This window comes from Caretta caretta, chromosome 1 (genome assembly GCF_965140235.1).
Source record: "Caretta caretta isolate rCarCar2 chromosome 1, rCarCar1.hap1, whole genome shotgun sequence".
In the NCBI taxonomy this organism is placed as follows: Eukaryota; Metazoa; Chordata; order Testudines; family Cheloniidae; genus Caretta; species Caretta caretta.
In genome coordinates, this window is record NC_134206.1 from 12102130 (window position 1) to 12129162 (window position 27033).

At 42.6% G+C, this 27033-nt stretch overlaps 1 protein-coding gene across 1 annotated transcript; it reads right to left on the reverse strand.

Annotated features, from left to right (window-relative positions):
* PAAF1 (proteasomal ATPase associated factor 1) lies at positions 1-27009 on the reverse strand. The gene is made up of 12 exons (XM_048839436.2): positions 26912-27009; positions 26583-26623; positions 23712-23815; positions 22277-22366; positions 16016-16114; positions 14844-14994; positions 12960-13154; positions 10058-10149; positions 7335-7450; positions 5013-5095; positions 3707-3789; positions 1-519 (listed from the first exon to the last, which is right to left on the reverse strand). The coding sequence occupies exons 1-12, from the start codon at positions 26956-26958 to the stop codon at positions 442-444; spliced, it is 1179 nt and encodes a 392-aa protein (XP_048695393.2). The 5' UTR covers positions 26959-27009; the 3' UTR covers positions 1-441.
* Between the last annotated feature and the right edge of the window lie 24 nt (positions 27010-27033).

Below are 27033 nucleotides of genomic sequence, written 5' to 3' on the forward strand. Positions count from 1 at the left end.
TGATCAAAAGTCAATCCCTTTATTTCAATCAATTCTGCAGTGTGGTCACCTCCCCATCTCTTGTCTCTCCAGCCCCAAGATCATAGTCTTGTTAGAAATACCAAAAATGTCCACTGCGAAATGCGAAAACAGTTCTGTAAATATATTTGCAGATACAAAGGGTCTTGCATTAACATCTTCTATAAGCGGCTTACTGGAAGAGAATGGTCTAAACTTTGGTTGTAATAAGCAGCACAAGATCAAGAATTCTATGTACAGCCTTGTTCTTAGATTTTATCACAACAATGTTCTCAAAGCTTATATATACACTTCATACATACTGTACAGTCCTAGAAAGGTAGCTTTGCTTTTATTGGGAAGTGCTACTTAGCCTAGGTTCCAAACCTAGCTAGACTTTAGCCTTGGTTCTTAGTTCATCTGTTTTCCACACACCGCAAGTGGTCAGATGTCAGAAAGCTGGTATCTCCTCACCATCCCATCTCTGCAACATGTATAGACTTGTTTCTCCCATGTCGCTACCTAGAAGAGGGAAATGAAAATATTATTTAAAAATAAAACCTCTTACATGAACATCGTCCTCATCTGCTTTTCCCACAAGTGCCTTAGTGCTTTCTCCTATGCAACCCTATATGAGTAGGGAAAAACTCCCATCCTCTTAAATCCATCCTTAAAACACACCTCTCCCAGGAGGCAGACAAATCACAATAACTGGCCACTGGCAAGGTGAAAGACCAGCCGCGCTTGACAACTCACAATAGAAACATATCCATATTAAGCTAGCTCATCTTAATTAATTAGCCTCTTACAGAGAAAATGAAAAAGTGGAGTATCTTCTTACTATATGTTCCATTCTATGCATCCGATGAAGTGGGCTGTAGCCCACAAAAGCTTATGCTCAAATAAATCTGGTATCTCTGTGTTAACAATTGGAAATCCTACTGGTACCGCCATGGATAGGGCAGTTTGCTACTGACAGAAGCTCATGTACTTCCCCAAATGCTATATTATAGTGGATTCTGAACTCAGCAAAAGCCTGAAGAGAAATGGGAACATTTGAAAATGCAGCAGTTTCCCTGAAGGAAAACTGGAGGAAAAGTGAAGAAGACACATCAGTAAATGGTGAGCGGTCCTGTTGAACAGCACTGTTGGGCATGTTTCCTGGTCCACTAGGTATGTCCATTTTTCTTCAGATTTGCAATTATAAAGATGACTTTGTAACAGCGCTTGGGGTCTACAATGTGACAGCTAAATGCTTTATAGTTATTCAGCAACGACTCTTAGAAACAAGTTTTTTTGGGGGGTTTTGAATTGTTTCAAAGATGATGGGCTTTTCTGTCAGATCTGAGAGAGAAGATGGATTTCTTTTGCTCACGGATCACCACCAGTTAAAAGTCTGCAGGCCAAACTCTGCCCTTGGGTATGCTGGCCTACGCTGCCTTCAGGGGGTATACTGTTGGAACAGATGGCAAGATATGACTTTGCAACAGGGCTGTCAATTAACTGCAGTTAACTCATGTAACTAGATCAAAAAAATTAATAGCGATTAAAAAAATTAATCGCAATTCATCGCAGTTTTAATCGCACTGTTAAACAACAGAATACCAACTGAAATTTATTAAATATTTTTGGAAGTTTTTATACATTTTCAAATATATTGATTTCAATTACAACACAGAATACAAAATGTACACTGCTTACTTTATATTATTTTTGATTATCATTTTTACAGTGCAAATATATGTAAACAAAAGAAACAATATTTTTCAATTCACCTCATACAAATACTGTAGTGCAATTTACAAATATAGATTTTCTTTGTTACATAACTGCACTCAAAAACAAAACAAAAAGCAAGACTTTAGAGTCTACAAGTCCACTCAGTCCTACTTCTCGTTCAGCCAATCATTAAGACAAACTAGTTTGTTTACATTTGCAGGCGATAACGCTCCCCTCTTCTTATTTACAATGTCACCAGAAAGTGAGAACAGGTTTTCGCATGGGACTTTTGTAGCCAGCAATGCAAGGTATTTATGTGCTACATATGCTAAACATTCATATGCCCCTTGATGCTTTGGCCGCCATTCCAGAGGACATGCTTCCATGCTGAAGACGCTCGCTAAAAAAATAATGCGTTAATTAAATTTGTGACTGAACTCCTTGCGGAAGAATTGTATGTCTCCGGCTCTATTTTACCTGCATTCTGCCATATATTTCATGTTGTAGCAGTCTCAGATGACGACTCAGCACATGTTGTTCATTTTAAGAACACTTTCGCTGCACATTTGACAAAATGCTAAGAGGGTACCAATGTGAGATTTCTAAAGATGGCTACAGCACTCAACCCAAGATTAAAGAATCTGAAGTGCCTTCCAAAATCTGAGAGGGATGAGATGTGGAGTATGCTTTCAAGAATCTTAAAAGAGCAACACTGTGATGCGGAAAATACAGAACCCAAACCACCAAAAAAGAAAATCAACCTTCTGCTGGTAGCATCTGACTCAGATGATGAAAATGAAAATGCATCCGTCTGCACTGCTTTGGATTGTTATCGAGAAGAACCCGTCATCAGCACGGACATGTCCTCTGACATGGTGGTTGAAGTATGAAGGACATATGAATCTTTAGGGCATCTGGCATGTAAATATCTTGCGACGATGGCTACAACAGTGCCATGCGAACACCTGTTCTCACTTTCAGGTGACACTCTGAACAAGAAGCAGGTAGCATTATCTCCTGAAAATGTAAACAAATTGTTTTTTCTCTGAGCGTTTGGCTGAACAAGAAAAAAGGACTGAGTGGATTTGTAGGCTCTAAAGTTTTACATTGTTTTATTTTTGAATGCAGGTTTTTTTTGTACATAATTCTACATTTGTAAGTTCAACTTTCATGATAAAGAGATTGCACTACACTATTCGTATGAGGTGAACTGAAAAATACTATTTCTTTTTTTCTTACAGTGCAAATATTTGTAGTCAAAAATAAATATAAAGTGAGCACTCTACACTTTGTATTCTGTGTTGTAATTGAAATCTACATTTTCAAATATATTGAAAAACAACCAAAATATTTAAATAAATGGTATTCTGTTATTAACACTGCGATTAATCGAGCAATTGATTTTTTTAATCGCTTGACAGCCATACTTTGCAACTGGAACCTGGTTACAAGGAGCGCTAAGCATCATCATCAACACTGTGGCTGTACGGAGCTAGATCCTAATCCAGTGCTCTCCCCCAGAGCTGTGTTGACTCAGCAGGGTTTATGGGAATAAAGAGTAGCAAAAACTTACTCTGATTTCTGAAATCAACAGATGTGATTCGGAATATGCGCAGTGGGCAGCTCAGCTGGGTAAGAACAGTGCCATTTTTACCGTCACTTTTCTAAATAGAATTGCCCTTTAAAATAAGGCTTGAATGCAGAGGCAGGAGCCCCTAAGTTCTAATCAGAGCTCTCTCTGACAATGCACAAGTTACTTAACCTCTCTGCCTCAGTTTCCCCATCTGAGAGAGGAGAAATTACGCTAGGAATTGTTTTTGTAAAGTGTTAAAACTATTCAAATAAAAAAGTAAATTTAAAAATTCACTTCTCAAAAAGGTGCCAGCTCTGCCGGTTGCCAAATCACCAGACAATGGCGGCCATGGCAGAGTGCCACCTTCATTCCCCCTCGCTGTTACTCAGGGCAATAGTGAGCAGACCTAGCCATTACCTTGTATACAGGGTCACAGTCTGCTTCTGTGAGGTCAATTACGTGATCAAGATCTTGCTGAATAATAAAGCAGGTTCCATCACCTAGAAAAAACAAAACAGGTAAGGAACACAGAACTGCTTGCAAGATAAGACAGTCTCACAACTACAAACGGACGCAGATTGGCATAATACAGGCACCATTTTGTATCAGAGCCCAATCGCTGCTTTAAATCATAAGACTGCAGAAGAACTGCACTTGTTACACAAAGCCAACAGAGTCCTTTGAATAGGGGTTGTGGGCTGCCAGTTTGGCCAGACAGACGCTCAGAAGATTGGGGTACTTCATGGAAGAGTCAGTTTTGGGAGACCACTGCGGAATGATGACAGAAGAACATGAGACGTTAGGAAGTTAATGAAACACTGATTAACACTGTTCCCATTGTGTCACTTGTCATCCATTTGCAGTGGATATGTTTTCAAAGGGTATGTCTACTCTTGAGCTGGAAGATTTAATTTCCAGCTCAAGCAGATATGTCCACGCTAGCTCTAATCGAGCTAGTGCGCTAAAAACAGAAGCCTAGCCATGGGGATGTGAACAGTGGTAGGGATTAGCCACCTGGTTATGATCCCACCGCTTGCACCCCTGCAGCTACACTCCTATTTCTAGTAAGCTAGTGCAGGTATATCTCCTCGAGCTGGAAATTACATCTCCAGCTCCTGCATAGACCAAAATGTCACTTGGACAGCCAGCTATCACCTTGCACCACAACCCAGGAATTCACAGAGAAAGCAGAGCTGCATGATCGCAGTGAGACGTTGGCTGATCATATGGAGGGATGTGAACATAACCAAGAGGAGAGATAAGAGCAACTCCAGCTAGCCCTTTGGAAGCTCCCCTCCAGCACCAGACTGGAAACAGGTCAAGAGGTTAAAAAAAAAAATAGATACGATCTAAAAGCTCTGGTCTTTGGTCAGAACATACTCATCACATCCTCTTAATTCACTGGAGGCCTGCTTCTGAACAGCCTGGTATAGTGATTTATACCTCTGCAAAGTGGGTGGGAAACGCTCCCAACTCAGAACAGTAGCATTACACACCCATTTTGCAGAACCGTAAGAGACTCCATGAAGAGCAAGGAAATGGAGAATCAGGTCCTTGTTTTATAAAGTGCCTTTCACAGTTCTTCTCCGCTTCAGAGGACCGCAAGCAGAAGCTGACGTGTCCACACACTGCAGAGCAATGTGCAGAAGCGTCTTACGAGGATGACGATTGAGGTAACCACATTGCAAAGTAAACACTGTTGCCTCAGGAACTCTTGTACTACCTTGGCTGGCAATAAATCCGTCTCTATAAGGGAGTAGACAAAGCACCGGTGCTCCCGATCTATGAATGATCTGAACTGGAGCCCTAGAAAAACCAGCAGAAACAAGGTCAAAGCATTATAATCAAAGACCACACTGTTGTACTGATTTAGATGGAATATATGGGCCAAAGGTGTTAACATAACCCAGTCACTGTTTAACATTAAATAGTGTTAAACAAGGCTTGGTATAGACCTCAGCCTTCTTAGTACCAGGGCAAACCCACCATTAAATATCCTTTTAACCTCTTATTAAAGATAAAGAAAAGGAAACACAGTCAACGCATTTGAAAGGTAAAATATTAAATAAGACTTTCATTTTAACAACATCCCTTGTTCCCCTTCTCTTTAGCTGGAGAGAGTTTGTAAAAGGAAAACTCCTTGTGTTTGACAGTCTCTTAGATTATATGAAAGATGGCAACAACTGTCCTTTGGGGAAAAGAGACGTTAGTTGAGATGGGCTAGAGGTGTTGTTGTTAAGCTCTGATCCCATTTCATCCCACGTGATGACTGCGATTCAGCTGGAGCTGATGGTGATTGTGATGTCATCTGGGTCCCTCTCTCTGCCTTGGTCTGGTCAGGACAGGACAGGACATCTCTCAAGGTTAGCATAACAAACACCCAGGGCCCCAGAAGATGGTGAGGGTGGCAGCCATGATGGTGAAGCTTGCTTCAGTACCCTGTTCTCTCATTTCCCCCAAAAAGTTTCTTTCTTCAAGGATCCAAAAAGGGAGTGGTGGGTAGAACAGACCAACCCCTCATTTTGTCTACCAATTAGGCCTAGTTTCTGACACACCAATTTTGGTTCATTAATTTGCAGACCCACATTTTCTTGTTCACAAACCCTGACTTACACAGTCCTTGAGTTATATCAGTAGGCTTTTTTGTTTGTGTGTCTGGTTTTCTTGCACCTATTTATAACATTCTTTACTAAAAATAAACTTGATCTATTTTTCACAGTTAATTCCCAAGCAGGCAAAAAGGTATAGGCCCAACTGTCAGAACAATGCCTATATGCAATATAATAAAGAACAAGGAAACAGAACAGAGCAAGAAAGTTATTTAAAGATTAAAGTCATTACAGTCACATGAATTATACAGAGTGAGATTGGAAAGCTGGTGTTAGTCACCATGGACAAAGATAGAGATGCATCCAATCTGCAAAGCTCAGTATTTTATCCTTCAGTGCATAGATCAGGGCAATGATTTCTCCAAAGGCAATTCCAGAAGATATAAAGGGATCTAAATACTAATTAGTTTGTAGGCATGCACCATGATTCCCTCCGTACAGAATTTAAAGAGATTATCCTTAATGAAATAGATGAAAGCTTGGAGATTTTCCAATAACAGAAAAGGAATTTTTCAGAAATTGAATGCTAAATTCTCGTGTCATCATCTGAAGGTACCATCTTGACAACCTCCCAAGTGGAATGTTCATTTGGCACGAATATAAACAAAGTTAATCATTGCATTGTACGTACGAGCTTGATGAAGAGCTTTCAGAAAAAGGAAACACTTGGCAGTGGGCAGATCAATTCAGAAATACTAAATTGGAACAGAGAATCATATTGCAAGCGGAATTCACCACTTATAAAGCATGTTATATCGAAGGCCTAAAGAATTAAGCTCATTGTCAGAGGCAGTGGGGGATGGGATTTCCGTCTGGTGGAAGGTGTTTTAAGCTGTACTGGTTGTAGAACAGCTGATAAAATGACGTGGTAGGAAAAAGTGCTGGTGCTTTGAACAGGTTTATATTTAACTCCTACATTATTGTGATTTTCAGTGCATGTCCAGAGCATCCAAAGCTTTGGATGGGCGCGCACACAGCATACAACCAAAATCTATACAAAGCAAGACAAATTCCATTCTTCAGCATCTCAGCAGTCTATATAAAATGAATCCATGTTGTAGTCTCAGTCCAGTTCCTAGTGGAAGAGAGTCTACAACAAAACCACCACAAACACAAGTGGCATCCTCATTGGTCATCTCTGTAGAGATGCCAAGGGCTGAATAGGCCAAAGAGACCAAGTTATTCTCTCACTTCTAGCAGGAGTCCCTTCAGATCAGGCCTGAAGCACAGAGGTAGGGCACTAAGAAAAAGACTGAACTGTAACTGACCCTGATACACCTGTTCTGTGGCTAAATTTAGGAGCCAGCATCCCAGGGATTCCTGCACTGCTGATGCTTGTGTTGTATCTGCTCTACAGTCACCATGGCTGTCAATTTAGCTCCTTTCACCAACGTTGAATTCAAGGCTTTAAACACTTCACCACACTTGCCACTCACTTTGTATTTCTCACATCCAGCTGATATATATTTCCATCCTGAGTCCCTGCTAGGAGATAGATGCTTGAGAGGAAGGTACAGCAGTTAAATGCATCAGATCCAACGAAGAGAAACACCTGGGAATGAAAGGAGAGAAGACTTTAAATATCAGTTTATTCACAGGTAGCATGAAAGACAAAACCCACCAGCTTTATTCTTAATAGGAGTCCCAGGGAAAAGGGAATGAGTGATTTATTTAGGAAGTTATGGATACGGTCACTTCCGTGAGTTATCACAGACAATTATACACGACCTGTCAGAGGCAACATGGGGCTAACAGCTCTTTGCTCCATCCCAAGACATCCAGAGGCAATAATGCAAAGAAAGCCTCCAGGAATGAGCCTGTCACACTAGCATTGGCAATATATATAGTTAACACTGCTGGGATTCCCCTGGAGAGATAAGGTAGCACATCATACAGAGACAGCAGGGACAATACTGGGCATATAATACCCTCCATGGTCTTCCTCCAGCCTTCATTGCAGGGCCTAGAAATCTCACTTCTCTCCCTGCCAATCTTGCAGCAACCTCCCTCTGTTTCAGGCACAACTGTGTTACAGTTGGTGGAAGAGTCTTCTCCAATGCAGCATTTGTCATCTCTCCATTACTTTTCCAAACTCAGATGTTCTCCCATGTCTCTACCTCTTCAGTCTCTGTCCTCTATTTAAACTCTATAAGAGGATTTAAATCTGGCCCATGTTTTGGAAGTGTGTGTACAGGAGATACTATACAAGAAAGGAACCTGTACTGTGTAAGGCAAATATCTGTCCCAATACCAGAGACTGTACTTGTATAAGATCATTGCTACCAGTCTTAACATTTGTGCAGAGGATCCACTGCCTCAATTTAGTCACTGGTGTGTAAGAGAACAAATATTTAAAGCCAAGTAAGATCATCAGACCTTATAAACCCATTCTTGATGCTTTATGGAGTACACTGGTATTTTAGCCCTTTGCTGCTTACATTAATCACTCTCTAGACAGAACTAGAGGAGTTGTCAAGGCAGCATTTGCTCTGTGGCAGCAGTACTTGGTTTATGGATATATTCTGACCACTGTTTAAACCCTTGGAAAGAAGAGTTAAATTTGGATTATAACTACTGAGTTCATTAAGGGAGATGCGGTCTGAGATTTGTTCACTCCATAGATGGAGCTATTATGAAGAAGTCTTGCACAGCTACTCCCAGTTGCTTCTCCACATGTCATTACTGGTATGTCTGGCTTTTGGCACAAGCATATTCTAGGCCCCCACCTTCTTGAGGCTCTATCATAGGCCCTGCTATGCCATTACTACACACTTCCCATTCCTATTCCAGTTTGGGCTGCTCCAAGCCTGTCTCGCAAGTGAGAGAGAATCCCAGGCTCCCAGCTGGTTAGACCAGACCACCCACAGTTGACAGGAAGGCAGAAGGTACTGGTTGGTAGACCACAGGTCTCCATCTGGTAAGATGGCACAAGTGCTCGATAAGGCAGCTCTAGTAAGGACATTTTGGGGAAGGTGGCGTTACTGTAAAAATGAGACCCACTACAAATTCGTTGTTGCTGACCAGAGAAGAAGCCATCGCTTGGAGTGATCTCATATAGATTGTATGGAGGGTGAGTCAGATCGAATACATTTTTCCAACGAATTTTTGAAAATAATGTAATCCTTTTATGAAGGATTTTTTTTTTTTATGAAATGTAAGAGATGGTTGCAAATTAACAAGATTATGCTAGGCTGATTTTACACTGGGCTTTCAAACGGAACAACAGTTTTTAGAAAGATTGTACCCATGTTTTTCTTTTTCTAGTATTACAATATAAAACCAAACATCACCATGCAGTTGAAAGGGGAGGCCTTAAAATCCAAGGGAAAATGTGTGTGGACATTAAGAATTCCAGGGTGCTTTTCGTAAAACTAGGGTTTGCCGTGGTGTCCTTGGCCAAAATTCCACCGCCGCTCCCCCCACCTCCCCTACTTATATACTGTGTCAGTGACACCCCCCCCAGAGAAGGCTGTATTTCAGTGGTGCTGTCTGCATAATTTGCAAAAAGAAAAGGAGAACTTGTGGCACCTTAGAGACTAACCAATTTATTTGAGCAATTGGTTAGTCTCTAAGGTGCCACAAGTTCTCCTTTTCTTTTTGCGAATACAGACTAACATGGCTGTTACTCTGAAACCTGTCATAATTTGCAAAGCATTTTGGGATTAGACACATGATAAAAAGACCATTTTGAACCTCTGGATTAAAATCTAGAACACAACATATGAAAGGGAGAAAATGCAAAGTTATAGCTCCTACCACACCTCTGCCCCTTTAGTGTTAAATTTATGTCTTAATTTACAGGTGTAATAGCCACATTTTCTGAATTTTGTAGTTAAAAATTGCAAACTTCTACTAGCAGTCTTTGCATTTAATTTCCTTTAGAAAAAGAAATAATTATACACTGAATGGAATTTGCTACATATCCTCATTTCAATGTGTAATCGCTGCATTGGTTTCAACGCATCACACTCCCGATATGCATGCTCCAATACTGAACTGGTGCATTGCACACCTGTATGTTATGAAGTCAGGAGAAAAAGTGTATTGCAAACAGACATTAAATGAGTTCCAGATGCTTGTTAACATTTCATCTTATAGGTCAAAAGGTGCTAAGAGGTTTTGAATGGACAGTAGTGAACACGTCTCATGAGATCCTTACCGGCTGCCTGCTCTGTAATCCCACACCTTGGAGCTTTTTGTCTTCCCGAGCCAACAGCAGGATTTTCCCTTCTGTCCCAATTTCACGTTCACCTGTTAAAATTCTAATTGTTATCATCATTGGCAGTGATGCAAGGCATCTTGGCAACAGAATTGGGGATGCTTATGCTGATGGTACCAAAATCTCTACCAGATGCTCATAGGACATACCTCTTTCTACATGGAAATCCAGCAGGTCCCTTTGAGGTTCAGACTAGGACTTGGTGTGGCAAAATGTCTGATGATTTTGGGGTGGGAAAGGGGAAGAAAACACCCTTTTAACTAGGGAGGGAAAGGCAAGGAGATTCATGTACCAACAGACAATATACTCATTTCCAGAGGCCTCAGTTATATAGAGCCTAATCTTACTCCTGCTGAAACCCACAACAAAGCTCCCTGTGGAGCAGAAGCATACCTCTAAACACCAAGAATGGCAGGGTGGACCAATAATCACACAAATCCTAGAGCCAATGGAACCTCCTGCTAATTTTAGCCAATACATACATGTTAGATGTAATATACACCACATTAAATGAGTATTATGCACTTGGTATGAATATAATACCCGTTATAGATATATAGATATTGTGACGAAGTTCCTCCTCTACCTTGGTGGGTCTTGCGCTTATTGGCGGATTTGCTCACCTTAGAGATTCACGGCAGCCCTCAGTTTGGCCGTTTTCGTGAACCCACAGTCCAGGTCAACTCCTCCTGTGTCTAACCAGGAGTTGGGAGGTTTGGGGGGAACCCGGGCCCTCCCTCTACTCTGGGTTCCAGCCCAGGGCCCTGTGGAATGCAGCTGTCTATAGAGTGCCTCCTGGAACAGCTGTGTGACAGCTACAACTCCCTGGGCTACTTCCCCATGGCCTCCTCCCAACACCTTCTTTATCCTCACCATAGGACCTTCCTCCTGGTGTCTGATAATGCTTGTACTCCTCAGTCCTCCAGCAGTACGTGTTCTCATTCTCAGCTACTAGTGCCTCTAGCTCCCAGCTCTTCACACACATGCCACAAACTGAAGTGAAGTCCTTTTTAAACTCAGGTGCCCTGATTAGCCAGCCTTAATTGATTCTAACAGCTTCTTGATTGGCTGCAGGTGTTCTAATCAGCCTGTCTGTCTTAATTGTTTTTAGAAAGTTCCTGATTGTTCTGGAACCTTCCCTGTTGCCTTACCCAGGGAAAAGGGACCTACTCAACCTGGAGCTAATATATCTGCCTTCTATCACTCTCCAGTAGCCAAGGAAACATCTATACATGCTCGTGCTCCACACCCTGCACGTCCTCACCCTTGCGTCCCGCCCTGATACAAAATGGTGGGACCTCCTGCCACTTCTGGAGGGTGAGGAGCCCCGGTGGGCCAGCCTATACTCCACCTTGGTCCCGAGGCCCATCGGGGATATCAGTTGGTGACTCCTTCATGGAGCGGTGAGCACGGGCGTATACTTGGCGCGGTTCACCCCATTCCAGACACCTACCCTTTTTGCGGCGTGAGGGAAACCCTGGCACACATATACTTGGAGTGTGCCAGGCTGCAGCCCCTATTCCAGCTCCTAACGAATATTTTGTTGCGCTTTTGGTTACACTTCTCCCCTTTTTATTTATGCGCTCCCTATCTGCGGCCCCACAAAGTCACGGGACCTCCTGGTCAACCTCCTCCTGGCCCTGGCTAAAATGGCCATCTATAAAACCAGGGTGAGGAGGTTGGCCAATGGAGTCTCCTGTGACTGTGGGGCCTATTTCCGATCCTCCATCCGTTCACGTATCCGGGCAGAGTTCTTCTGGGCGACGTCCACTGACTCCCTTGATGCCTTTGAGGAGCAGTGGGCGCTGCCCAGGGTTCTCTGCTCGGTGTCCCCATCCGGTTCCCTTCATTTGACCCTTTGACCACACTCCTGTCCCTGTTATTTCATTAGTTGTCCCCCGTAATCATTTGTGTCCAGGTCCTGTGGATCCCCCTCTTAAGCTCGGGGGGGGGGGGGGATCCTTTAGCAGTGGGCAGGTGAAGCACTTCCCGGATCCCAATAGGATCACTCTCCTGTAGCCATCTGGCTCGACCCTGTCACAATATGCACACACAAATAAATAAGTGTTGGGAAATTATGTTAACTAAATGTATTACACTCTCCCTATAGTTCCGTTCATCCATGTCAAAAATCCCACTGCACTTTGCAAAGCTGAAGTCAGCTCTGGCATTAAAAAATGGGAAACCTGTCAAAGCGAAGAGACATGAATGTTGTGTCCTAGCATAGGCTGGGATGCCACTCTACACCCAACTGATTTGGAGTGTAGTATCTAGAACAGAGATAAGAAAAGTATAGAACAAAACAACAACTGTTGTGAACTGATGGGCTGGATCTTAGTACAGACTTTTGTAACTTGTAAAATCATACTAGAAACACTACTAGCTGAAATGCCTGTCTTTGAAGCACAACTTCTGTGTAAACATAAAGGTCATACTGCGAGATAAGAATTCCTTCCCAGAAGGAGGATATGTATGTTTGCTTTTCATACTTTACTGCTTTGTCTTTAGACAATAAATTTGGCTAAGTTCAGTTATTTGGTCTCAGACATTTTTAATAATGAACTAGGAGTGTAGTCAAATAATTGGCTACACCTTTTAGTCTATATCATCCTCTGAAAAGGAACTGTATTCTTCAGCTTCTCTCAGGACTCCAGTGAGCAACCCTGATGGCCCGCTTCCCTTCCTCTTGAGAGTTTATGCTGTCAGAAGAGACCACTGAGGATGGAACTGCTGCCCTAGCGATGAAGGATTCCCCTCTATAACAGCAGTTACGTATTTTCCCTAGAGTCTGCACATGGTACATCTTTTTAAGGGAAAAAGAAAACCTCTCTATATTACTTACTAGGTGCTTTTTCAGGTGAGCCCAGATTTACTGTATTGTCAGCAACGCACAGAGCAATGCCATTCACAGGAGAACCACAATCTGCAACAACGCCTAGGCACGCAGATTTCCCACAATCCCAGAGGCGGGCAGTGCCATCTCTAGAACTGGAAATGACATTTCTTCCCCGATCCACAATGGCTGTGTCCAGGATACCTACACCAAAGCAAAGAAACTTCTCAGAAGGGTAGAAGTGAGGAAGTTACAGCAAGGTTGGAAAAAGCACCTATCTTGCTTTAAAAAGCTGGAAGGCAAACACCAGAATCTCACAGGCAGTAGGCCAGTTGGGTGAAATCCCACTGGAGTTACATCTGCTTACACCAGAACTGAATCTGGCCCCTGAGCTAGATAACCCCATCATGAATTTGGACAGGTCAGTGATACTTGTGTATTCCAGATACAGCAACATGGAAAGCATGTTTCTTACCAGCTGTTAACATTCCCTTACAATTTTATAAAAAGAAAAGGAGTACTTGTGGCACCTTAGAGACTAGCCAATTTATTTGAGCATAAGATTCCGTGAGCTACAGCTCACTTCATCGGATGCATAAAGTGGAAAATACAGTGAGGAGATTTATATACACACAGACCATGAAAAAATGGGTGTTTATCATACACATTGTAAGGAGAGTGATCACTTAAGATGAGCTATTACCAGCAGGACAGTGGGGTGGGGGGAGAGAAAACCTACTCTGAAACCTTACAATTTTATATCACTGTTGTTTCTAACATTTAAAGAGGTATATTTGAATAGTTACAAGGTTTAATTAACAGTCTGCATACAGAAGCAAAGTTCAAATGCCAGGGCGGTTTTTCAAACAAAAGTCAACTGCAACCAGACGAAACCAAATTTAATTATTCTAGCTGACTGCAGCTACTGAGACTCCTTGTGATCCAATTATGTATACAACGGATTAAGTCAATTTTGGAGACAACAGAAATCTGCTAGATTTCCTCTCATTGAAGTTCTACTACATTTCCTGTCAGATTAATTTACAACGTTGTTGCAATACATCCACAAAGCCTTTTACACATTTTAAAAATCTAAAAAAAGGTCAAGTGAAAATTACGCTAGGTTCACTGCAGAAGTCCAGAAAGATACTGCATTAATATTTTGCTCAACTATTTCGACAGATGCCACTTTGGCTATGTCTACACTACAGCTTGAGTCAGCCTAACTTAAGTCACTCGGAGGCGTGAATAAACCAGCCCTCTGAGTGACATAAGTACCAGTGTGCACAGCGCTATGTTGGAGGGAGAGCTTCTCCCACCCACATAGATACCATGGCTCACGGAGGTGGTTTTATTTTGCTATTCCTGTCCCCTGCCCTCTTGTCAGGTAATCACCCTCCCCTAAATTCAGCATGACACAACAGACTTCGTGCTCTGAGGCACAAACAGTGTCTTTACTTGTTTTATGAGGCACCTACAACATTGCTGGACATTTGAAAAATAACAGATCATCTGAAGCAACAGCGGTACAACCTTTATTATCTGAATGTCTTGATTAATGCTGAATAACCATTTATAATGGAAGGAATTTTCAGTGTAATCCATATAACCAGGGGATATCAGCCTATTCAGGACAGCAAGGAGTTCGACAGCCAACTGTACAGAGAAGGAATAAAATGCTACCCGACAGGAACAACTTCAGGTGTTTAGAATAGCAGCTGTTTTTGTCTGTGTTTTATATACAAATGCTGGGAGTCTGAAGAAGAGATTTGAAGCATCTAATGTTAACGCACAGCACGAAAATGTAATAGGCTGATGCTTGAACTTTAGCCCTCTGCTGTGATGTAATTATATAGGCAGCGAATTAAGCATTTTAAAGGCTAGTTTGTGTACCTCCTTTGTGACCTTTAAACGTTACTACACAGCTGGCATCTTCTGCTGACCAGATCTTTAGCTGGGCATCCATTCCCCCACTCAGAACCACAAGGCCCGACGGGAAAAACCTGCAACAATTCACATCATACACATGGCCTTCCAATAGTCTCTGGAAAAACAAAGAACTGCATGCTAGTTCCACTGTTATCACCCCGATGCCATCCTGTATGAAGTTATTCAGTACTAGAAAGCACACAGTGTTTTTACCTAAATCGTGGACATGGTCAAATCCCCCACGAACACAGCTAATCTTCTACAGTGGGATAAGTTCAAAAGCAGACAGTGAACAACTGCGCTGTAGCTACCATCACTTTTAACTATGCCTCCATGTTTTAATATTCGCAAAAAGAAAAGGAGTACTTGTGGCACCTTAGAGACTAACCAATTTATTTGAGCATAAGCTTTCGTGAGCTACAGCTCACTTCATCGGATGCATATCGTGGAAACTGCAGAAGACATTATATACACACAGAGACCATGAAACAATACCTCCTCCCGCCCCACTGTCCTGCTGGTAAAAGGTTATCTAAAGTGATCATCAAATTGGGCCATTTCCAGCACAAATCCAGGTTTTCTCACATGATTTTTGTCCTTAACTGTTGAGAAAACCTGGATTTGTGCTGGAAATGGCCCAACTTGATGATCACTTTAGATAACCTATTACCAGCAGGACAGTGGGGCGGGAGGAGGTATTGTTTCATGGTCTCTGTGTGTATATAATGTCTTCTGCAGTTTCCACGGTATGCATCCGATGAAGTGAGCTGTAGCTCACGAAAGCTCATGCTCAAATAAATTGGTTAGTCTCTAAGGTGCCACAAGTACTCCTTTTCTTTTTGCAAATACAGACTAACACGGCTGTTACTCTGAAACATGTTTTAATATTGGCACTCATCGCCAGAGCCTCTGAGCATCACTTCCCTTGGGAGATTATGCCACAGTCTATTAGATCTTTGACCTCAGAAGTGAAATTTACGCTAACGTCTCACTCAAAGGAGAACACCGTAACCACACTGGACCTCAGTGCACAGTCACTATTAGTTAGGAGCCAAAGCTAGGGCCGGGACACTATAATCTATGAACTTGAGACAAAGAAACGTATAAGAACCCAAAGATAGAGCCAAAGTTCTTACTCTTATTTCTCCATTAGCCGCCTGCCAGACTTTCATGGTTCCATCAGTGCTGGAAGAGACGCCAAGGCCCCCGCCACTGGAAATATCAATGCAGAGTATCTGTTTGGAAAGACAGCACCAAATAGTTTGAGCATTTTATGTGACCCTACGAACACATGCTTATTTTGCTCGCTCCCGCAAGGGAATTTTGCATTGAAGGAGACCTGCTAACCAAAGCATTCAGTAATAACACCTGTATAGAGATAGATATTGCAGATTTCACCATAGCACCTGAGCAATCATAGTCAATCACTTCACATGCATAACTGAACAATTCTGGTCTGATAATACTCTCCACATACAAAGCACCTTTCATTTGAGGACCTCAAGACCTTTTACAGACATTGGTCTCAGATGTTAGGAGGCACTCATCGAGAAATGTTAAGAATATGTTTAACAAGGTCTTGGCTTTCTCATTTAGTCTAACCAGAAAAAAGGGTTGTCTCCCTTTTGGGAGGGAAGGGGGCTTGACAGAAGGGAGTAGGTAGCTTAAATGAGTGTTTTCTGATTAAGTTGCATTATACAGACAGACATTCTGTGTCTCTCCCTCAAGGACAAGCTGCTGGTATGATCTGACCTGAACCCAGGCTTCAGACCTGTTGACTGACTGGATTATCTGACTTGATTCACCTCTATTTCTTACAATTTGGTGGCATTTACAAGCAGAGACTTTGCTAAATTTTTCCTCTGGCTCAGCTCAGAATTCTGCATGGGCAAGGAGATGGAGTGGATTTTGAAGGGCAGGTCAGCAGCATGTATAGATAGCAATAATTACATTTCAATTGGCAAGACCAAGTTTTTGGTTGCCCTGGGTTGAACAGAGGCCAGGATTTTTCTAGACTGTAGGCATAAGCCCCTTTTTGCAAATAAGAAACTGAAGTAATGAGGTTACGCAACTGGCTCAAAATAACAGTCAGTAGCAGAGCTTAGACTAGAACCCTGACCCAGACCTTTGCTCTCATTACTAGACAATATTCCCTTCCTTACACTATACGGTATCTAAGCATAGCCTCTTCTGCTTAACTCCCAGTGCCATGAAAGGGCATTGTGTTTGCGAGCATAGGAAAACAGATCCAAACCTGCAAAAGATCAGGTTTGAAATACTCAGACACCCAGCAGCCACAGCCTTAAATTCTAGTAGGGCTGACTTCATCCTCATTAAGTAGATAAACTGACTCCCACACAATTTACCACTTTTTGTGACAACAAACATTTGCCTTATATCCTTTCACAAATTTCTCTTTCCCTAAAATATTATGCATCACTGCTGTGATCTGGTAAATAGATTTCTTCTACTCTGAAGGGGGCTGCATTTTAGTTGTGGATGAAGTAATTTTGTAAGGCATTGTGTAATCATATCACTTCGCCCACTGATAAAGTACAGCTACTCCTGGGGTGGAATACGACAGCTGGGTAACAGATTGTATCAGTGAACAGTTAAGGACAAAACTGTAAGAATAGTCTTCAGCTGAAGGAAAACAGAACATAATTACTCAACCTGGAACTCTGATAGAGTAAGGCCTTCGCTCCAGCATCCCAGTAGAAAAGGATATGGGAACCCTTACTACTCACAAGTAGTCAGCACTCAGGTTTTATGTCTTATCTAAAAGAAAAGCTCATCTAGTGGCATCATACTGAGGCATCAGTTCGATACCAACTCAGAATGAAGAATGCCACCTAACGATTTGCCACCACATTTTCCCTGGTTTCCTATCCAAGCAATGACCAGCCCAAACTCTGTTTAGCTCATGAGCTCTGACAAGCAAGACCACAGCTAGGGGTGACATGGCTGCACACCAACAGTACTCCATTACCCATTTTAAAGAAAAAAGTGAATTTGTGGATTGCTTTTGTGTTTAAAACTACTTAAAACTCATAAGAGCTCTGCTGGCTGGGGCTATTCACTGAAAACACAAGTCAAATCAGACAATAATTTAGCACAATTTGATCACAGAAATGTAAGACGACAACAGAATAACTTCACAAACAATTCCAATCCTCTCAGCAGTAATACACTACCTCACAATGAAAGGATTAGAAATTGCAAAGCACTCTCAGCAGACACTAAAAGGCACAGTGTTAATGTTTGACTAATTCAGAAACTAACAAGGGATCAATAAGCAGGCTGAGGTAATGTGCGTTAACTCAGACCCAGATGCAGAGGTAGAAGTGATAACTGTAGCTTATAGTGTATCTGCTTGAAACTCACCTACCTAATAATAGACATTTACCGCAGTCTGTTTTCCAGATCCAGCAATCTGCAGCCCATCACCCTCATTCAGTAACATTCAAAGCACAGGTTTCAGAGAAACAGCCGTGTTAGTCTGTCTTCGCAAAAAGAAAAGGAGTACTTGTGGCACCTTAGAGACTAACCAATTTATTTGAGCATGAGCTTTTGTGAGCTACAGCTCACTTCATCGGATGCCTACAGACAGCCCTGCAACCTGAAGCAAATACTCACCAACAATCACATACCACACAACAGAACCACTAACCCAGGAACCTATCCTTGCAACAAAGCCCGTTGCCAACTGTGCCCACATATCTATTCAGGGGACACCATCACAGGGCCTAATAACATCAGCCACACTATCAGAGGCTCGTTCACCTGCACATCCACCAATGTGATATATGCCATCATGTGCCAGCAATGCCCCTCTGCCATTTACATTGGTCAAACTGGACAGTCTCTACGTAAAAGAATAAATGGACACAAATCAGATGTCAAGAATTATAACATTCATAAACCAGTCGGAGAACACTTCAATCTCTCTGGTCACGTAATCACAGACATGAAGGTCGCTATCTTACAACAAAAAAACTTCAAATCCAGACTCCAGCGAGAAACTGCTGAATTGGAATTCATTTGCAAATTGGATACTATTAATTTAGGCTTAAATAGAGACTGGGAGTGGCTAAGTCATTATGCGAGGTAGCCTATTTCCCCTTGTTTTTTCCTACCCCTCCCCCCCCCAGACGTTCTGGTTAAACTTGGATTTAAACTTGGAGAGTGGTCAGTTTGGATGAGCTATTGCCAGCAGGAGAGTGAGTTTGTGTGTGTTTCGGGGGGAGGGAGGGGGGGTTGTGAGAAAGCCTGGATTTGTGCTGGAAATGGCCCACCTTGATTACCATGCACATTGTAGGGAGAGTGGTCACTTTGGATAAGCTATTACCAGCAGGAGGGTGAGTTTGTGTATGTGGTTTTTGGAGGGGGGTGAGAGAACCTGGATTTGTGCAGGAAATGGCCTACCTTGATTATCATACACATTGTGAAGAGAGTGGTCACTTTGGATGGGCTATTACCAGCAGGAGAGTGAGTTTGGTTGGGGGGGGGGGCGGAGGGTGAGAAAACCTGGATTTGTGCTGGAAATGGCCCAACTTGATGATCACTTTAGATAAGCTATTACCAGCAGGACAGTGGGGTGGGAGGAGGTATTGTTTCATGATCTCTGTGTGTATATAATGTCTGCTGCAGTTTCCACTGTATGCATCCGATGAAGTGAGCTGTAGCTCACGAAAGCTCATGCTCAAATAAATTGGTTAGTCTCTAAGGTGCCACAAGTACTCCTTTTCTTTTTGCAAATACAGACTAACACGGCTGTTACTCTGAAACCTGTCTTAACACAACCTCACTTTCTTTTAATACTCCGTTGTAGAGATGTGAAAATGCTACTTTACCCAAACATACTGTGCATCAACATGTATTTTCACAAAGAGATGGAGAACATTTATTTTTCAGCTTCTACTATAGCATTTTCTATAGCACCTATTATCATAGTATCTAAGCACCTCACAAGTAAGTTAGATCTGTATAGCCAAGTCCCTCGCAGACTGTACAGGTTTCTGCTCTTCTACCTCCTGTGGCAGAACAGGTTTCATTTGGGATAGACGTTTTTTAGTTTCTTTGGGTAAGCTTTATGTAGAGTTAGAAAGTCAGCCAAATCAAAGGCTGATGTTCCCAGCCATGTGCTCCTTTCCAATGCCAAAATGAAAGTCCCAGATGAAATTCAGCTTTGCCATGTCACTTAAGAATGTGAGCAGCTCCCCAAAATAGAGACTGCAGAACAGAGAGGTGCAGGTACTATATGGGAGTAGAGGAGGGGGAGGAGCAAATTAAAAAGCAGAAATATCCCACAAAAATAAGAATTATGTTTAAATAAAGAACAAAGCTGGGGCAAGGAGATGGACTGGAAGCCCAGGAAAGTGAGGAGTCCTCTGTTTATCCACAGAGCAGACACAGTACAGGCAGCAGTAGTGTGACCTTACCCACACTGCCCTGCCCTCACGCCTCGCCCCGGAACTGGAGGGTACACTTTAAGGGGTGAAAGTAACTCATTATTCATAAACCATTCAACCCTAGCCTATCTGCTGAGTCTGCCAACAAGGGGATTAAGTACAGCTGTTACACCATGGGCACGAGAAAGGCCAAGTTCATTTTCTCTAGGACAAACAGCCACCAATTCAGCAGCTTTGCCACGACAAGCTTGGTCTGGCCTTGAATTAGAGACCTAGAGTTGAAGAGCTCCATACCATTACTAGCCCCCTAGCCCAGCCTGTCATGCTCTCTAGTGTTGTAATGATTTCTGCTGTAATTCACCCATCTTTTCCCTTTATGATGGAACCTGCTGGGGGACTGGAGTGAGCAGAGACTGGAGCTAAAGTGCAGGATAGAGGAAAACAGAGAAAACAAGAGCCAGCCAGAGGAGACTGTGGGAGAAGGGCATCCTTCCCACATTTTTGGCAGGTACTATGTCACCCTGTATGTTTGTACAGGACCTGTCACATTGGTCCCCTGTTCTCACTGGGGTCTCTGAGTGATACTAGAACATCAAATAAAGCATCTCAATCTCTCCTTTTACTGACACACAAAACAAGGCACCGAGGTGAAGTGACTTTCCCAATGGTCACACAGGAACTGTGGCCTAGTCAAAAACCAAATGCTTGTTGCCTGATTCAGTCTTGTCCTTTAACCACTAGACCATGCTGCATCCATGGGAAAGTAGGCCAAAAGTGATATTTTTGGAGCCCAGTTATTGAAGGAAGGGATATGGAGTAGCATGGTCACTGTGTAGGGTGAATGTAGTGCCATTGTTGTAGTTACTTCAGGAATCATTGCAGTAAATCCAGCGGCACTCTGCTGACCCACAGAACTGCTCCTGTCAAAGAGGTGAAGTATCCAGTTGTCAAAGAGCAATGCTTTCCTATTATTTATGATAGGTACTGTAGTTGTACTCAGAGACCGCTGTTAGGACCAGAGCCCCTTTGTGCGAAGCACTGTACAAACAAGCATACAGGAAGACATGGCCCCTGCCCTGATGACATTATTTGAGTTTTGTTGCATATTAATGTAATGTAACAATAGGGAAAGTGAAAATCTGATGGTTCTACGAAAGCGGCAAAGAGCCTTAGCACCTTATAGACTAACAGACGTATTGGAGTATAAGCTTTTCTTCAGATGCATGTAGTGGAAATTTCCAGAGGAAGGCATAAATAAATAAATATATGTATGCCTGCCTCTGGAAATTTCCACTACATGCATCTGAAGAAGTGGGTATTCACCCACGAAAGCTTATGCTCCAATATGTCTGTTAGTTTATAAGGTGCCACAGGACTCTTTGCAGCTTTCACAGATCCAGACTAACACGGCTACCCCTCTGATACTTGATGGTTCTACGTCACTGGAAAGTTCGTTTTTTCCTTCTTCATTATAACTGGCCAGTTCCTTGTAGCTGTCACAGTAGAATTGGATCTCGAGAAGGATTCCAGGGACCAAAGTTTCCAGAGATTTTTACCAAGAAAACCAAATGCCTCTCTGTATCATATGTGACTGCTTCATGTATTTTTTAGGGGTGTTGGATGGAATTTAACCACAATTAGATTAGATTTACAGGTGACCCAAAAAACAGCAAAATGCAACAGCACCCTATTCTTCCATGTAACTAAAGGGAATCTCTATTTTAAGCTGCCCAAAGGATTGCAGAATTTACTTTGGATTGTTTTCATACACCATCCCTTTAATGAACTGGAGAGACCAAGTTTAAAGCTAGAAAGTGGAAATACTAACTTAATTCCAACCTGATTAGAATAGTTTTTTGCTAAGTTTCTATGCAAAGGCATGTTTTACTCCATTTGCTTAACTGGTCTGCAACAATTACAGACAGACAAAGAATGTTATTAACATTCAGCTCTGTGTATCTCTAATCACTCAGCAAGATTACTTACGCTTTTTTGATGAATTCTGCAAAAGCTTGTGTATGGTGCCAAAAATTTTGTGGAAACATTTTCATGAGGGCAAGAAACAAGTATGCTTTTCTAAAGGAGGGGACGGAAAAAGATTACAATATTGTTAGAATTAATTGTACAGAACTATAACATTTACAGTCGTCTTACGTTCATGTACAGATGGAAAACAATCTTTACTATCCCTTTACCGCCTATCTGCTCATTTTACTGACTCAAAAACGTGCTTGTTCCCATTAGTATTGCAGAGGCAAGTCAGTTATAGGAGAACACGCCTGATGTGATCAATTTACCTCATCACTGCCTACTGCAGGGTTTCTTGCACCGTCCTCTGAAACAGCCAATACTGGCTACTGTTGGAGACAAAATATGGGGCTAGATGGACCACTGGCCCGAGCCAGTCTGACAACCACTATGACTTTTTGTTCTGCTTTATGCACCAGAAACATCAGCTGACTTCCAGTTGGAGGATTTTTGTCATCAATGACATAAAAAGCACATCTGGATTTTCAGATTCCTGGCTTAATCTGTGGAACTGGCGGACAAAAATATTTCTTGATTAGTAAAACCTAGTACATTTAGAATCTTGATCATGAAAGGTGTTGAGTATCCTCAACTAGCACCTCTCAATATTGGACATTGGATCTGGATCAGTGAAATAAGAGAAAGCCTCCAGATTTTGTTTTTATGCAGTTATGTATCTAACCAATCCATATTTACAGTAAAATTGCAGATAAAGCCATGTAGGTGGCTTTGCAAAGCAATTGCTGACATATGAAGATACAAAAGGCTCTGATTTAAGGACAGTCATGATTTGTGCATAAAGTGCAAGTGACTTCAGTCTATAGGAAAACCTGATGAATGACTCTTACTAAAGCTTGAAGTTGCATTTTCATCAAACGGTTTTCTTTCCATGCATGCTTCAAATACAGATTAATCTGACTGGAGGATAGCAGCAAGCACAGCCAGGGATCAAGATCCATCAAGCCACAGAAGATATATAATCCACAACCTGGTCACACACCACCAAACTTCAGTATATTTAGAGAGCATTCCTCATAGTAGTAGCTAAGTGCCAGTACACCTCAGTGGCCAAAGTACTTGGCCTTTCACTTTTAAGATCATATTTTAAGATTAAAGATTTTAAATGAAAAAAGTTTAATGGCCTCTTTTCATGTCTAGAAGATATTGGTCCAAAACCCACCACGTGCAACTAAATTCAAGTGGTGCAGTTACTATGTCTAATCAGGACAAATTGTTAAGCACTTTCTATGCGAAGGTTCAGATCATAAGGCAGTACATGGAACAGCACACTGTATGGCTGGCATCACAGTAGTGAATGACTGTAGCATTTTAATTTTGAGTAGCAGCTACTTGCTGACCCTTCAAACATACAAATACACTGAAATAAGAGTACCTTGGTTATTTCATTTACAACAAATCCTTCAGAGGCTGAGATCTCTGGAACCCCATCTGAGCCTACTCCCTGGCATGTCAGGCTGCCATACAAAGTAGGTTTCCCTGCAGTACAAAGACATATTAAAGATCAGAGAAAACGATGATTTAGCATTTTACACACTTCACATGTAACTATAATCCTGTATTTATTTTTGGCCTTCAGCAATTTCAGTGATACACAGGCAGCCTATTAAGATCCAAAATCTAATCTTCCTTTATGAGGTTGTTTTTTTTTTAATTAAACATTCAATCACTAAGTGAGATTCAATTTGGACAAAGGCACTGAACGTATCTGGGAGAAAATTCATGAACATGATTGATATGCCCTGTCTATCAGGCAGAGAGGAAGGTTTAGAATTCACGGATCATAACAGGCGAACAAGGAGGGTAAGAATGGGAGCTTTTGCTTAACTCAAATGGTCTGACGGGTTAGTAAAGAATAAATTTGACCAGACAAGCTTAAATGCTTTTTTGAATCACAAAGTTAGTAGATTAAAAGAATGCAGTAGATATATTTTAATTTAACTAAAGCAGTTGATAGTATGTCAGGAACACTTACTTGAAAAATTAATTCACTTTAGCTTAGATAGGAACCATGTCATATGGCCTGAAGTTTGCAGATGACATTAAACTAGAAGGAGCTGGACACAAGAGTAAACACTGACCTAACAAAAAGGGCCTGGACACAGGCAAAAAATAAAACACGATTCTGCTTGGAAAACTGGGGAAAACCCCACAAAACAGATAATGTTCAGAGATGCAAGAGTGAAGCCTGACAGCAAATAAGACAAGTGTGGCAACAAGGAGAAGGTTATGAGTTCAGGCTGCATACAAAGCAGCATCACATCATAGATTCATAGATATTTAGGCCAGAAGGGACCATTATGATCATCTAGTCTGACCTCCTGCACAATGCAGGCCACAGAATTTCACCCACCACTCCTAAAAAAGACCTCACACCTATATCTGTGCTATTGAAGTCCTCAAATTGTAGTTTGAAGACCTCAAGGAGCAGAGAATCCTCCAGCAAGTGACCCGTGCCCCATGCTACAGAGGAAGGCGAAAAACCTCCAGGGCCTTCCAATCTGCCCTGGAGGAAAATTCCTTCCCGACCCCAAATATGGCGATCAGCTAAACCCTGAGCATATGGGCAAGATTCATCAGCCAGATACTACAGAAAATTCTTTCCTGGGTAACTTGGATCTTACCCCATCTAAAAACCCATCACAGGCCATTGGGCCTATTTACCATGAACATTTAATTACCAAAACCATGTTATCCCATCATACCATCTCCTCCATAAACTTATCGAGTTTAATCTTAAAGCAAGATAGATCTTTTGCCCCCACTACTTTTCATATCACAAAAGGCAATAGCTGTTCTCTATAAAGACACAATGTGACCAAACCTGGAACACCATGATCAGTTCTGGGTATGTTCCAACTAAGATATTGACAAATTGGAGGGTGCTATGGAAGAGCAATATGAACATGGGGTGGGAGGGAGAAACATTCTTAAGGGTCCCATTCTAAAGTAAGTTCTTATATTACCCTCCTCTCACCGTCATAGCTGATCACTCTCCAGACTGCATGAAGTGAGACGTAACTAACACTTATTACATGTGATTCATTCTCTCTCACTTCCTTTCACCAGGAAAAGAAGCATGTGCAGTACAGGGCTGTGGTTTATTAGGACTTTTTACTTATAAATCATACATGCTGCTGTGTGTTTATGTTAGAGATGGCAGATCAAAGCAGCATACACGACATTTGAAATAGAAGGTGGGCAGGTTTGTAATAGTCCTTAGTTTCTGGGGGAGTTTATTCCACAATCTGAGACCAGCCCCTGGGAAAGCACAGTCCAGTACATAGATGAGCTTCACTCTTATGGTAGAAAGTTCCATTGTGTCAGAAAAGCAGAGTTGTTGACTACTCTCTTCATCCCTGAACTTTAGGCTTTTAGATATCCAAGGCCTAGACCTTGAAGATACGGACCAAGATCTTGTACTTGATCCCATATTCTATAGACAGAAAATGCAAAGAGTGGAGGACAGATGCAGTGGGCTTGCAGTTGCCCGTGTTGATGAGGAAGTGTCCTGAAGCCTTCTGTACTACCTGACGTTTTCTAAGAGTTGATGGCTTCGTGTCCAGGTATATTGCACTACTGTAGACCAGATGAGAGATGACAAAGGCATGTATAATGGAGGTCAAGTTATTGCCACTAGATAGCATTACTTGCGGATGCCGCTATGTGAGGTAAGCAATGAAGAGAAATCCAGGTACACACCTAAACTACAGGCTCAACTGACCAATTGTAAATTTGTACCTTGAATGAACCAAAAGGACTACACTATGGCTGCAAACTCTGATGTAACAGCGGTTTTCCCTCTCTAAGATTTATTCTTAAGAGCTCAGCAGAAACATGCTGTGGTTCACCCCAGCTCCAACTCCCTTGAAGGAGAGCAGGAGGGCTTCATGTGTGCATCCAGACACCCAGCTCTGAGTTTCTTGGGTCAGGACAGAACTCCAGGTGTTTATACAGTCTTCCTTTGGGGCCACTCTCCCGGAACACAAAACAAAGGGCAGGGCAAGAGGTGAAATCTGGCTGCAGAGAGCTTGGTGGGGGTGTCATTCCAGGATGGAGATCTCACCACCCACACATTCCCATTTTCCAGGTCAGGTAAAGTGCTTCACGGGGAGAAGACACACCCCTACATGGCCCCCCAGCTCCATGTATGATGCATCATGTTACGTGCAACACCCAGCTCAGAGCCAGGAAGTCTCTTCCAGTGGCAGGAGAGGGATGCTGAAGCCGGGGAGTCGCCACTCACCTGGGCTCCTGCAGCTCAGCCAGGCTTCACCTTCGTTCCTCCTGCAGAGAGGCACAAAGGGCCTGTTAGCTGCGGACAGGACCAGCAGCACCGGGGAGGGGACAGGGCAGCCAGGAGGCACATAGGGAGGATAAGGAGAGGGGGGCGGCTGTAGGGCGGCGGAACGGGGTGCCGCCCCCTGGACAGAAGGGCTCCGGCGTAGGAAGTGTCGCTGCCGGGGGTGAAGGGGGGGTCTCTGGGGCGGGGGAGAGTTGGGGGTCGCTCCCCGGGGGGGGGTCTCTGGGGAGGGTACCGCGGGAGTCATTCCGGGGGGAGGGGCCGGCTCCCACCTCAGCACCTGGTTCCAGTCACTCTGGATCCGCACGGTCGCCGCCATCTTCCCTCGGCACCGGAAACGCCGCCTCCTGACCCGGAAGCGCTGGGGGAGGCTCACCCAATAGGAACGCGTCTC

What these genes read in the sequence shown, in the direction of transcription:
- PAAF1 (XM_048839436.2), bottom strand. Translation starts at nt 26,958, where the DNA reads ATGGCGGCGACCGTGCGGATCCAGAGTGACTGGAACCAGGTGCTGAG. An exon ending in GATTACAGAGCAGGCAGCCG is followed by an intron (nt 7,451 to 10,057) that starts GTAAGGATCTCA and finishes TTTCATTCCCAG; the next exon opens with GTGTTTCTCTTCGTTGGATC. An exon ending in CTGGATGTGAGAAATACAAA is followed by an intron (nt 5,096 to 7,334) that starts GTGAGTGGCAAG and finishes TGGTTTTTCTAG; the next exon opens with GGCTCCAGTTCAGATCATTC.